General features: G+C 47.4%; 1 protein-coding gene across 7 annotated transcripts in view; it reads right to left on the bottom strand.

Annotated features, from left to right (window-relative positions):
* Window positions 1–14,352, bottom strand: part of HYOU1 (hypoxia up-regulated 1) — a 231,065-nt gene that overhangs the window by 64,080 nt on the left and 152,633 nt on the right. For all 7 annotated transcript variants that reach the window (XR_013608815.1, XR_013608816.1, XR_013608817.1 and 4 more), the window contains exons 18-21: window positions 6,022–6,209; window positions 5,800–5,887; window positions 5,555–5,677; window positions 4,906–5,039 (exon numbers count right to left, since the gene is read on the bottom strand). Coding sequence is in view for 4 of the 7 variants with exons in the window: in XM_078682202.1 (XP_078538328.1) it covers window positions 4,906–5,039; window positions 5,555–5,677; window positions 5,800–5,887; window positions 6,022–6,209 (533 nt within the window). In the remaining 3 variants the exon portion in view is untranslated. The remainder of the gene's footprint in view (window positions 1–4,905; window positions 5,040–5,554; window positions 5,678–5,799; window positions 5,888–6,021; window positions 6,210–14,352) is intronic.

Here is a 14,352-nt window from a genome sequence, read left to right as displayed (position 1 = left end):
ACCAGAGAAGAAGGCAGTATCTCGCTTCTTATCAGGGAAATATCCCCTTTTCATCGCACAAACATGATGCAAGCACCCCTGGCATTTTAACCAAACGGGCCTTACAAAACTAGAGAAGTAGGCAGTCCTCTGCGCTTGAATTGAGAACCATAAGCTCACACCGCGAGCACATGACACAGGCGCCTCTGGGTTTTAATAGATCAAGAAAAGAAGACTGAACGCTTTATGGGGCCTAAGTATCTCAGAATGCCCATATTCAACGCTTAATGTCCTAGCACCAGGACAATTTTACTCTTAGCCAGACTTTACGATATTAAATGGATGCATGAAGCTAGCAAATCTCTCTGATATACCACATTCGGATAACAATTGATACCCAACAATTTCCAAAAAGCAAACCCTAAGGGTGATTGTATTGACCCCTACACGACGACAAATATTATATGTAGTCTTGACAAAGGTGGAGAATATTGTGGAAAACCACCGAAACGCGTTGACGCACCATTTAGTTTAATTCACAACTCGGACATCTTTGTTGATATACTATATTATAAAATACATAATTTAGGTGTCAAAAATAGAGTACGAATATACACCCAGTATTGTACGAATCCAATGTCTTACTTTTTTCTGTCTTTTTGTTTCAATTTTGCTGGTCAATATTGAATATTAAGTGTATCTTTTATTGTCATTATCTTGTTTTAAACAGTGTTGAGTGGTCTCTTAACTGTCCCCTATTTTAAATGTTTGTATTACCAATAAACTGTAAGAATTATTTTTATACACGCGAATCTTGTTATTGACTTTCTAGCTTTAGTGTTATTTAGTCCAGTTCAAGGGAATCTCTCCTTTATCTACGGGGGGGGGGGGGGAAGTACAGGATTACTGGACCCGGGTAGTAGCAGAGATTCAGAGGACGGATACTCCTTACGACAGCTATTGTTTAGAGTTTAAATTCCCTCACAGAACCAATAAGTAAATACGTGGACTTTTTCTGGAGACAGATGGTCTCGAAACAGTCCTCATACATAAAGGACACCACAAACATGATTCACAAAATAGAAGGGATTGATTTTGATCCAGATAATGAGTGGTTAGTGTTGCTAGACGTCGAGGCTTTTAGAAACAAATATCCCCCAGGAAGAGACAGTGCGGATGATAATGAAATACTACTGGATTAAATAGGTGACTTATCAACCCATGCAAGCTTAATTGTGAAGTTTATGGAAGTTATCTTCAACATAATATTCCTCTTTAATGGGGATTTTTTCTGCCAAACGAAGGGGACCAGAATGGGCGTGACCTGTGCCCCAAGACTGGCTTGTTTATATGTAGGAACCTTTGAAAGAAAACACATAGAACATGGCCCCCTTTTTAGGTCGAGCCTAGCGCAGCGCGCGTGCGCTGCTCTAGGAAAACTCTCTTGGAATCACTCTTGACTTTTAACACTCTTTTCTTTAGCATTTTTTCAATTGGGCTTTGCGTGAGTCTTCAAAAAAAGACAGCACGTATCTGCCTACGAATACAAGCAGGGGCGCCATCTGTTCGGGGTCAGATCACCATCTGTTTTTAATTAGAGCGTTTACCGCGCTGCCGTGCTCACTCGCTCCAGCTTCTCTCGCACCATTCTTTGCTTTTCCGGAAATGTTTACTCCCAGAGCGTTTTGCTCTCGGAAGCCAGCAGCAGCGGCGCGCAGGCTGCCATCTGTTTTGGGTCAGGTTTCATTTTAGACCTTGCCACTTTCATTAGAAGGCGCGTCCCCTCCACAAGAGTGTGCTTTCATTTTCTCTAAAACACAAAGGAACAGAAACAAAATGAACTACGGTGACCTCTTACTTTTCAGTGGAATCGTCAGCACCGTCTAATTAGCGGGTCTTGGCCAGAGCATCACGGGAAATTACAAATAAGCGTATTATGTCCATCCAACTACTTTCAAATGACTCCAGACTGCAGTGTCCGGTTAAATGTGAAAACCTTGCATTTCAGCCGCTGCTTCTCTAGAAACACTGCGATACAAAAGGGGGTGGTGATGGACGGAGCATCTGAACCAATCAGACACTCACACCCAGTCAACAGATCTGGGTTTGATCCATCACCGTTCTTTAGCCCACTCTGCCAACCCAGTTCAGACATGGCTATATGCAAATCAGTTTGACCCTGTCCCTCAAGGGAACAGTCCAGCCCGAACTGCCAAGCCATGCCTTCCCTGGACCGGAAACAAGCTTCCAAGGACCTGTTTCTGGCATTTCAGCCGTCTTCAGCCCGGCTTGCTTGAATCCAGTGGCAAAGTGAGCAAGGGACTCGCGTCTGAGCATACCCTGCCAACTTATGGCGAACAAAGCGGTACAGAAGGGGGTGGTGATGGACGGAGCATCTGAACCAATAAAACACTCACACCCAGTCAACAGATCTGGGTTTGATCCATCACCGTTCTTTAGCCCACTCTGCCACCCCAGTTCAGACATGGCTATATGCAAATCAGTCTGACCCTGTGCCTCGTGGGCTAAAGAACGATGATGTATTAAACCCAGATCTGTTGACTGGGTGTGAGTGTTTAATTGGTTCAGATGCTCCGTCCATCACCACCCCCTTTTGTACCGCTTTGTTTCGTATCACCATGTTGGTCATGTCCCATAAGAATGCAAGAGAAATGCCTCAACAGCTAGACTGCTAATCAAGAATAGCTTCTTACCAAAAGCATACAAAGAGCTGGAGAAAACACTCCATGTCTGTCTGGTAGAACATCACTAGACTTTTCGATGAAGCGTTAGAAATGAGAAAAAGTGGGTTGCCAAGTGAAGATTGAGATCGTATGACTAAATCATGTTGACTGCCCAAGAGAAGGTGGGTTTTTCCCTAACCGCTAAAATAGAGTGAAAAAAGGCATTGTTGAAAGGCATTATTGGTTCTGAAGCCTAGATGGATGGCTGAAAAACCCATCAGCAGGTTCACCTTTGTCTCGACTGAGGTCAAGGGATGCTTAAACACCTACCCTGCTTTTCAGGTGACTAATATGAGACGACCTTGGATGGTGGGTGGATAGTGGTAGTGTTTAAATACAGTTCAGTTGAGGCATCAATATCACTACCCTATGCCAGCGCTTACTATCCGGGTCCATGGCGGAGACAAATTGAACCTCCGTATCTTCCTCTTAGGAGTCCAAATGAATTTTGAAAAATATGTGAATTCTGCCCTTGTATGAAAACGGTCTATACTGTTGCTATTCCATCACCCTTTTGAGCCCACCTGCGGAATTAATGCAATACCTGAAGGCCTAAACGTCCAGGAGTCAGTAAAGGAGCTTGTGGTGTCTGACATTAGGGTCAGTTCCAGAGGCAACAGAGTCAGCGGAAAGGTTCTCGAGCACTGGAGATGGAGTCTACGTCGGTTTGGGTTTCGGGTGAGGAACACACCTTGTTGCTAAAAAATGATTCAGCAATGTGGCCGAAATAGGCACTAGTGCTGACAATAAAGGCAAAATGGGTGGGGGTGGCTGGTGGGGGGGGGGGGTGGCTGGTGGGGGGAGGGGGCTGGTGGGGGGGGCAGGAATGGCATAGAGGTCAAGCCCTCTGACAAAAGGTACAAGGCACCTTTATAGGTCCCATAGGGCTCATGGGCTCTCCTGGGTGGGCTACAGCCTGTCTGAAGAGGTCTAACCTGTAGTTGAAGAAAAATGCAAGATCCATCCCCAGAGTGCGGAACTCAAGAATGGCAGTTTGAGCCTGCAATACAGGCACTAATTCTTTCAGGATTGAGGACCACTGAGTGAGCGTCTGGTCAGTAGGGCTGCAGGCAACGTTCCAGCTGGAACAGGAAACTCCACCAATTCTGGCACTGAAGACGATTTGGGTATCGTCTTGGGGACTTACCTTTGAATGTTCCCCATGTCATTTCGATCCCTGGCCATAAAGAGCTTGACCTCATACTCTTTCAAGGCTTTAGAATGCATGCTCTAGCAAAAGTTGCACACCTGCTTAGGTTTAGAGCGAAGAAACCAGAAGCACTCGTCATGGGGATCTGTGAAGGGTCCATCACATTTATTACAGGGCTTATAGCTAGATCGTTTGGGTGTGTGTGGAAAGGGGGGGGTAGAAGGAAAAAGAGGGGGAAATGTGAAGAAAACAGAGAAAGAAAGATAGAGAGAGAAAGAAAAAGAAAAGAAAAGAAGAAAGAGAGAGAGAGAGAGAGAGAGAGAGAGAGAGAGAGAGAGAAAGATAGAGAGAAAGAGAGGGAAAGAGAGAAAGAAAGAACTGCATAGAAAAACAAAAATTTGAAGGAGAAAACTCAGAGATAAATTTCTACAGGACAAGCTCCAGATCTGCCTTGTGTGTGCAGAACAAAAACTGAGCTCATGTAAAACAGCTAGACTGGGTGGGGGCTTTATGGCTCCACTGATGTCACAGTGACATTGCTTCCAGTGTTAATGTGGAACAGGCACCGCCTGCTAGCATGCAAAAGCTATGAAAGTTTCCTGATCCAGTTTGAGCCTGTGGATATTCAAAAAGTGAGCTATCTACACATAAATGTATCCACCAGAAACCTGCATCTGTTCCACTCTGGAAAATGTAACACCCAGACTCCAAAGAGTTGAGTTTTGGAGGAGTCTATTCTTGTTGAATGAAACTAGGACAAGACAGATTATCCGTAAAATGTATACGAAGGTATAAGATTATGGCAATGCCACCTCATTAGGATTAGGGCAGCTTCTGCAAAGTTGATCTGGCAGTAAGAACATAAATCATGTAAACCAAACCAAAGTTAGGAAGGAAGCAGCATTCAGTGAATGAGCAGGCTACTATAAGAATACAAAGGGTCACAGTTTTGATGAGAATAGAGAAGCATTAATCAAGCACAATGACAGAGCACAAAGGCTACTCACAATTCATCCATCCTTACGTACTTACTTGAGGAATATGCTGGAATGGTTGAGCAGGTTCTCAAGAGCAGACAGGCGGTCGGGCCACTTTCTCCGCTCTTCCACCTTAAAGAAAAGGCTTTTGCAGAGCTTCTTAAGCTCAGACAGCTTCTCCTTTAACTCCTGTGAACCAGAAATCAGCTAGTTAGCGAAGAGTTATGCAGACAACCAAAATCTACATACACTGAAAAAGTAGACTATGGTATTAGTAGATGACGGTGGGCTGTACACATAATTTATATCATATTGGTAGATAGCAGAAAAATTAGGCTGAGACTGTAAGAAAAAAGTAAATTCAGGAGTGCTCGAGTCTAAAGCTACTACTTACCACTTTCCGTGGCTGAAACATGACCCCCCCCAACAGAACCCATCAAAATGAAGATCTTGCTATTTATCTGAGGGTGGGCAAGGGTGGGGAGACCCACAGAACAAGGAACAGAGATTTTCCAAGAGTCAGTGCTTAAGAGGGAGGGAGGCTAGAGGCAAGAAGGAAACCAAGAAAACTTTGAACAGGAGGGAGACTAAGCTAGATAATAAAGTCAAAAAGACAACAAGAGTTTACTACCCCATTGCAAATATGCACAAGGGCCAAAATGAAGAAAAAAATGTATACAATCTGAAGAATTTTCCCCCAGTACCTTGGTGGTTGCCCCATAGCCTTCCTCTTCTAACCAGTTGGAGGCCTCACTCAGTTTTTTGGCTATTTCTTCTCGCTGCTCTGCTGTGGAGACAAACTTGAATTCTTTCTGCTGAAGCTTGTCCTGAAAGAGATAACATGGATGAAACATGCCAACAGGAAAAAAAAAAGGGGAGGCTTACGACAAATGGATGGTTCATCAATCCACACACGTCATTTACACCACTGCAATCTCTAACCACATACCTGTGTCTCAAAGATGAAGGCCTCCAGGCTGTTGCCCGCCTTTTCAAGCTCTTCTTTTTCCATGTCTCGGTTTGTCAGGTCTTGGAGCCTAAAACAAAATATAAAGAATATGCGGACATCAGCTGAAGAGGTATCAAGACTTCAAGTTTTAAAATAAGACGGCAAAATGTGCCCTGTTCAGAGAGACGGATGGGGATTGGTGGTTCTCTCATGACAACCTACTTCTTGATGGATGCCTTAAGCTCGTCCTCGTGCTGGTCAGGAATGTCGTTAACGCTCAAATCCACACGGATATCTTCTACCAGCTTCTGCTTTCTTTGGGCTTTTTTCACCTCCTCTTCTGCCTTTGCTTCTCCTTCTGGTTTCTTGCCTGAATCTTCTTCCTTTCCAGAGTCGGCTTTCTCTGCATTCTGAACAGAAAGAGTGATCTGTTGAGCCTTGCAGCAATGCTCAGTTCAAGTGACAATGTCCTAAGCCCTTGGCAGAGGTGTGACCAATTTAGCACAGAAATTAGATGAAGAAAGGACTTTTAATCAATCAATCATGATATTTGTAAAGCGCACTACTTACCCGTGAGGGTCTCAAGGCGAGGGGGCGGGTGTTCTGCTAAAAGAGCTAGGTCTTGAGTAGGCTCCTGAAGGTAACTAGGTCTTGGGTCTGCCGGGGGAGGATGGGGAGGGTGTTCCAGGTCTTGGGGGCAAGGTAGGAGAAGGATCTGTCGCCCGCGGTCGATCTTCCGATGCGGGGGAAGGTAGCTAGGGCGAGGTCGGTGGAGCTGGCGATTAGGGGTGCAGAAGGTGAGTAGTCTGTTGAGGTATGCTGGTCCAGTATCGTGGAGTGCCTGGTGTGCGTGGGTGAGTAGTTTGAAGGTGATCCTCTTGTTGACGGGCAGCCAGTGCAGGTCTCAGGTGGGGTGTGATGTGACTGTGTCGAGGGATGTCCAGGATCAGGCGGGCAAAGGCGTTCTGTATGCGTTGCAGTGGTTTCAGCAGTTTGGACGGGGCTCCCGCGTAGAGGGCGTTTCCGTAGTCCAGCCTGCTGCTGACGAGGGCCTGGGTAACCGTTCTTGTGTCGGTTGGGATCCTCCTGTAGATTTTGCGGAGCATGCGGAGAGTGTTGAAGCAGGTGGATGAGACGGCATTGACTTGCTTGGTCATGGAGAGTGTTGAGTAGAGGATGACCCCCAGGTTGCGTGCGTGGTTGGTGGGTGTTGGTGCTGCTCCTAGGGCGGTCGGCTACCACGTGTTGTCCCAGGCTGAGTGGGTGGAGCAGAGGATGAGGACCTTTTAGTGGTGTACAGCGATGGGTCACTATCATGGGGTCCTAACTCAATTAAAAGGCCATGGAACATTTACTGTTGCAAACTGGTTTATTGTTCCACAACATCAGAGTGAGGTTGGGTGCATAGGTGGATATGTAAAAGTTACTTACCTTAAGGTAATGCTATTTTGGTGGATACTATGGCTTTCCACATATTCCTCATCTTAAGAGTATCCAGCAGAGCCTGACTGGATCTGGAATATTGTTTCATCAGCAATAGCTCTCTAGTACCAGGTGGCATTTGACCTGCCTTAGATGTAACAATACTGGGACATTCCAGGTGAAGACGGGCAAGCTGGAGCCAATTTATGGTACTCTTACCACATCCCACGGAAACATGTTGAGGAACCAGGAGATTATAAATGACATTGACAATAACAGGGTACAGCACATTGAATACCTTGGGATCTTAATAATGGCACGGGTGGAATAAGGGCAGTGTAGAATCTTCAGAAATAATTTGTATCCATCAGAAATAGGTACTCAAGTTAACAACTTTCTTCTGGTGTAGAATTGTCCAGCAGATTCATCTTACCAAGGAGTGCCAAAACAAAACCCTCTGGTAGGTATTGTGGAGTATTGCTGAATAACAAAGTCATGCAACACCATCTCTGCAATGTACATATCACTGCAAGTCTGAGCTGCAAGGCAAAAGTGCGTAAGGATGACCAGGTGGAAACGAAATACAAGCCCAAGGAGCGTCTTCATCAAAGAGTAACAGATCTTTATGCAAAGGGTGATCCAAAATGAGATTGTGAGTTTGGTTACCACTTTGTCCTTTCCAGCTCCAGTGAATCACACAAAGTTTATTTTCCACTAAGACCCACCAAGTGTGGTTGATGTATTAGGAGACAGCACATCTGGAATCCTGTTTATGCATTTGATCTTCCACGTTTGTGTGGTGAGAAGGACAGAGTAAAAAAAAAAGTGAGGTGGATCAGCCCAAATGAAAAGTAGATAGTACCTTAGGGAGATGAGAGCACAATTTATCCAGGTAGAACATAATAAAAGTTAGCCATACCGAAAGGGCAAGCAATTCCCGACCATACGGTTCGAAATTATTGCCACAAAGAAAACAGTTTTCTTTGGTAATATAAGAACTGGGAAAATGTGCATTGGCATTACAGAAACCATGAGAAATCTCACTAGGGGGCAATGAACAGAGTGAGAGGAAACATATCACAAAGACAAAGTGCCAAAAGTGGAGTCCTACATAAAGAAGGCTGGTCAGGGAGGCACAAAAAGTACAATTGGGCCAGCCTTTAACTGTAGCGGCTACCAAGTCCTGTTGGTTAAGAGTATAACATTTAAAACATCAGAAAGGTGAGACCAGAAAGGATATAAACCTTCTCACCAGCACCAATTACAAAAATTGTTACAGTAGGCAACATTAATGGAATGCATGGTGGGTTTCCAGGCAGCCAAGACATCTGCCACTTCTGAAGATAAACAGAAGGTGCCTACTTGGCTCCACTCAATCTCCACAACTGCACCTACAAATAAGAACCGGGGTGAAGGTCTGGACTAGCTACTTGAGAAATCAGATTAACCCTGTGCTGAAAAGTGTAAATCACAAAAACCTGGTGACCCAGAGGGAAAAAGTTATGATTATAGAAAAGGAATATTGAATTTTCTTTGCAAGAGCCTGTTCTTAGCATGTTGTGCTGAAGATTCACATGCTCACCATACTCCTGCTAGCTAGTGTTGGGTCCAGACGTCTGAAGAAGTCTTTCAAGTCATGAATTATGATGGGACTCCTCCTTTTGTTGTACATGGAGCATGGGCACAGACTCCACGTTAGACTGTTTTCAGTGCCGTGGAAAATATTGAAAGTGAAAGAACAACAACAAAAAAAACATGCTCCCAAGAGGAGAGTTGGTGGGTGGGTATCTACAGCACTAAATGCTACGAACAGGAGGACAAGGTAAGTATAATTTTCCATTTGTAGCATGTGTAGCTGTAGATATGCATGCTTAACAGACTGTATAGCAGCACCCTCCAGAAAACAGTGGCTAGCATGTCGGTGAAGCAGAGGCCTTTAATAACGTGTTAACGCTGTCAGTCCCACTACAGCCTGTTGACAAGATAAGATCTCCTAACAATAATGCTTAGTTAAGGTGCGTGGTGTTGATCAGATGGTCGCTAGTGTGATCTTTCCTATGAAGGCCATAGTGCACCCTTTTTGCAGATGGAATGTGCCCTGGATAGAAGGGCCGTTAGAACCCTATTTGCCTAGTGATAACAGGGCTAAGTGCATTGAACTATCGACCTGGCTGTGCCTGGCTTAGGAGATGGGATGAAGCTTTGGGAAGCTTTGCAAAGGAGAAAAAGAGCTGATCTAATTTACAGAACGTATTGGTCCTGACAATGTAGTACATGAAGTTCCTTTTAGCACTTTAAGTGTGCAGTGGTCTTTCCACAATGGATTTTGGTTACGGAAAGCCCACAAGGAGATCTACGATGCAGTTAAGGTGGAAGGGTGATACCACCTCAAGGAGTTTAGAATTAGTCCTAAGAACAACCCACTCTACATGGAACTGGATGAATGGAGGGTGAACACTTGCAGTTTGCTAATGAGCCTAAGGGAAGTAATGGCATTGAGGAAGGCCACCTTCCAGGAGAGGAACTGAAGTGGCACAAATGCAGAGGCTCAAATGATGCATAAAGGAGTCTGACAAGGACTACACTTAGATTCAATGATTGCTTAATTTGCAAAAACGTAAATGCCAGGATGCTTCCAGTGAGGCCCCTGCAGCTTGCCCCACCCATTACCACTGCTAGCGCTGCCCAAGGACAGTACCAACATAACTAATAACCATTTTAGTTCTACAAGTATAACAATTTCATTTCAAGACCGGAGGCTACCATTATGCATTATATCTTTAGATGCTAGTCCACTGCAGCACCTTTAAAGAACATTATAACTATAAGAAACACAAGTACTAGAACACACTAGTCCATAAATCTGCCTGAACACGAACATTCTTCCTCTTTTAATTGCTGCTCCAGGAGAGATAAGTAGCTTTTGAATTAGTATATTTTATTGTTGATTGGTTGAAATATACGGTTTAAGGGTATGAATGTGTTGAGTATAGTAGAGCCACTTCTTTTAATTTATGGAAGAGTGGCTGGGTTTATATATTTTTGATCTTTGTTTTTTTTTGTTAGTTTAAAAATAAAAGAGAAGAGTGGGTTGATTGTTTTTATTTCTCAATTAAAATAAATTAAGAATCGATAGAAATGTTTGTGAAAATTGGTTAGAGAATGAGTTAAAAAAGAAATTACTGTTTTACCGGATGGAAGTCGCTCGCGAGTCAAGGCATACGAGTTCTGTTTCAAGGCTTGAGTGTATGATTCGTATGTACGCGAGACTCGATCTTCAATGTTTCCAGTTACTTGGATACAGCACAGGCAGACAATGCGGGGATTGAAAGTGAGGATAAAGCTTACTTGCAGCCCCGAGTGTAAGTTATTTTCACTCATTTTTTTTTTTTTTAAACTTGTTTTTATTGTTGCATCATCAAGCATAAAAACAGGAGGAATCATCTGCTGGCGCGGCGTCAACATTCAGCCGCGGTCAGCTATTTGCGCAACTTTTCTGCATATAAATCTAGGCAATTTGGCATTTCATACACTGAACAATACAGGCCGCTCAAACTAGTAAGTAAGCTAGGATACAGGCAGTAATCGCCACATGGGAGAACAAAGAGGAACAGTAGCTATGTGAGTCCCTGCTATGGGGGTCGGTGGATCAGGGCCTGTACAGTTCGCATAGTGGTGGCGCCATGCAACTGGGGGGACACAACTGTGGGGGGGAGCATGTAGGCGATAGCAAGAGCATAGCAGGAGGGGACGGGTGTCGGGCGATGGGCAGCAAGGGGGTTTCACAACATCCATTCACAGTGAGGTAGAGCGGTCAGTGGATGGAGCCGTCCCGTGCGTGGGGCAGCAGGGCGGTCGGCATGGGGGGGCGTTGTCAATGGGGGGGACACGTGGTGTCGGGATCCGGCACAGGCAGCAAGGGAGTCAACTAGGAGTCATGGACGCGTCCGGGTGGGCGGAAGGGGGGGGGGGGGGAGGGGGGAAGGCATCAGCGCGCAGGGACTGTCAGAAGCTGTGGAGGAGCATGGCCCATTCCATTGAGATGGGATGTTTACACGCGCCCCTGGCTTCTTCCTCTCAGAGGGCATCTTCCTCGGCCGCCGCCCATTTACAGACTGCCCCCGTCCATGCCGCTATGGGGGGGACCTTCCGGGGATCGCCAATGCATAGCTATGCACCGTTTCGCCAAGAGCAGTGCTAAGGACACAAAGCGTCTGTGTGCTGGGGCCCGTTTAGTGATGTGAAAGATGCCCAGTGCACTAGTTTCCCAGGAGGCTAGGGTTGTGAGGCCTGCGAGTTCTGTCAGCGTGTCATGTACCGTCTGCCATAGGGAGTGGAGGTTGGGGCAGCTGGGGCACAGGAATGTGGTTGTGGGATAGAACTGTTGCAGTCGCGTCGCTGTGAGATATGCCCTGTGTAGTATGTAATATTGGATGTTTTTGAAACGGGCGTTCCTAGAGACTCGTTTCGGGGCCTCGAGCGCCTTGGTCCACTCCGAATCATGTAATGCACGTCCAATGTCTTCCTCCCATTTGGCCCGTAGGGCCATCAGCGGGGCGTGCGAGAGTTCTTGGATCGATTTATAGAGCCAGGTGACTAAGTGGCGCCCCACACCCATGCGTAGGATAGTGTGCATGACTGGATGCGTGTCTGGTTCGCCGGTCTGGAGATTATGGTAAGGACGACACCCTCAAGTAGCTGTCGGTGTTTGAGGAATTGACCTGGGGGGAGTGCGAATTCAGTGACCAGCCGGTCGAACGACTTCAGCTGACCCTCCTCAAAGAGCGACTCCATGTCCGTGATGCCGCAGCGAGTCCATTCGGCAAGCATAGGAGCCGAGAAATAGAGTTCCCGTCTGGGGCAACCAACCAGTGGTAATGACGGGGAGTACGGAATTCTCCTGGGGGAGATCCGGTGGATCCGCATTATGCATTGACGCGCTATCGCGACCTGAAGGGGGTATGTACGTCGTGGTTTGGTGCCCGGAAGGAGAAGACGGATAAGCTCCGGGTTTGTAACTCTGCCGGCCGGGGTGCAAACTTCCCGGGTATGCCGGTCCGCCGTCCAATATGACAACCATTGGAGCTGCGCCGCTAAGAAATAGGACTCGAAGGAGGGAGCTCCTAGCCCTCCCTGCGTCGTGGGGAGTTGGAGGGTTTTCAGGGCCACTCTGTGTCGGCCTGAGCCCCAAACAAGGGTGCCCAAGAGGGAGTTGAGGTCTCGGAAGAAGGACCTTGGTGGCACCACCGGTAGGTTGGTGAAATGGTAGAGGAGCCGGGGAAGCATTACCATTTTGGCTAGTGCTATCCGCCCTATCGGGGCGAGCGGGAGCTTGGTCCAGAAGGCAACAGTCGGGCGAAGGCTAGCCAGCATTCTACGGTGATTACCGTCAAAGATGTCGGCCGGAGAGTGATACAGACGAACGCCGCGGTATCGGGGGGGCTTCTGCTGACCATGCGAGCCTATGAGTCCCCAGTTGAACGTCTCAGGGCGGCAATTCCGGGTGGAAGGGGTAGATCGTGGATTTGTCCCAATTCACTCGGAGTCCTGAGGCATCTGCGAATTCGGTAAGCGCCACAGCTATGGGGGTAAGATCAATTTCGATGTCTCAGACATAAATGAGGAGGTCATCCGCGTACATCGAGACGCAGTGTGTGATGTCCGCGAGCGGGATGCCCCAGAGTACTCCCTCCTGACGCAATCTGATCGCCAGCGGTTCGACGGCCAGGGCGAAGAGAAGAGGCGACAGGGGGCACCCTTGTCTGGTGCCTCGCCGGACCTCAAATGCAGGTGAAATGTGTTTCCCAATCTTGACACGTGTCGTCAGATCGGTGTACAGAAGGCGTGTGTATGCTGTGAGTGTCGGGCCAACGTGGAGTCGGCGGAGGACCGAGAAAAGGTACGGCCAGGTGAGGGTGTCGAACGCCTTTTCTAGATCTAAGATGAGGCAGGCGGCGCGAGGGAACTTGTCTCGCACCTGGTCCTGGACATGGAAGACCCGGCGGATGTTCTGTGAGGTATTTCTCCCTGGAACGAAGCCACATTGGTCGGGGTGGACCAGTGGACATATGACCTGGGCGTATCTGTCCGCTAGTATCTTCCCAAGGATCTTGCAATCCGCTGATAGGAGCGTGATGGGGCGATACGAACCCATGTGGTGCGGGTCTCTGAGGTTTTGGGAAGGTGACAATCACCGACTCTCGTAGTGAACAGGGAAGAACTCCTATATCAAGAGCCGCTGCAAACATCTGGGCCAGGCGAGGGACCACTAGGGGGGGAAAATGTCTGGTAGTATTCTAGTGGGAAGCCGTCCAAGCCTGGTGCTTTATTGCGAGACAGGGCTCGTAGTGCTTGTGTGATATCTGAGGGTGCTATTTTAGTGTCGAGTGTACGCCTGTCAGCATCCGATATCGTGGGCAACGACAGTGGATCAAGGAAGTGATCCACAGACGACAGAGAGGATCGTGTCGGGGCTCCGTACACCTGTGCGTAATAGCGTTGGAACGCCAGGAGGATATCAGCTGGAGACCATACTAGTACCCCCTCCAGGTTGACGATGTCGGTGATTGGTTTGAACTCGGTGTCTTGCCTCGCCATCCAGGCCAGCAACGCACCCGTTTTGTCTCTGTGGACCCTGGCGGCATAGGCCCTGAAATTATACTTCCTGAGATCAGCACAGGCCTCCTGGTATGTCGACTTCGCCTCAGCTATGTGCGCGGCGTGTCCTTCCGAGTCATCGGCTTGTTTAGTGAGTGCAGCTAGGCGTTGTTCCGTGGATGTGAGTGTCTGTTCCAATGTGCGGCGAACCCCTGCGATCTGTTTGATGCATTCCCCCCGTGCCACCACCTTGAACGCATCCCATTCCACCAGTGTCGACGTTGCCGTGTTTGCATTGTGTAAAAAGTATTCTTGTATGCTGTTCTGGTGTGAGTCCCTGAACACCTGATCCGTCAAGCAGTCTTTAGGGAGTCGCCAAGTGGGGACGGGTGGGGGGGCGCCAGGATAGGCGTAGTATGTGGGCGTCATGGTCTGAGACGATCCGACCCAGGTAGTCCGAAGAGATCAGTTTAGGGAGGATCGGTGCAGAGCATAAGAATCTGTCCAGTCGGACTCGGAGGTTGTGGGGTATCG

The sequence above is a fragment of the Lissotriton helveticus genome, chromosome 3_1 (genome assembly GCF_964261635.1).
Source record: "Lissotriton helveticus chromosome 3_1, aLisHel1.1, whole genome shotgun sequence".
NCBI lineage: Eukaryota > Metazoa > Chordata > Amphibia > Caudata > Salamandridae > Lissotriton > Lissotriton helveticus.
The sequence above is the reverse complement of the archived record's forward strand: the minus strand, read 5'-3'. Positions and strand labels throughout refer to the sequence as shown.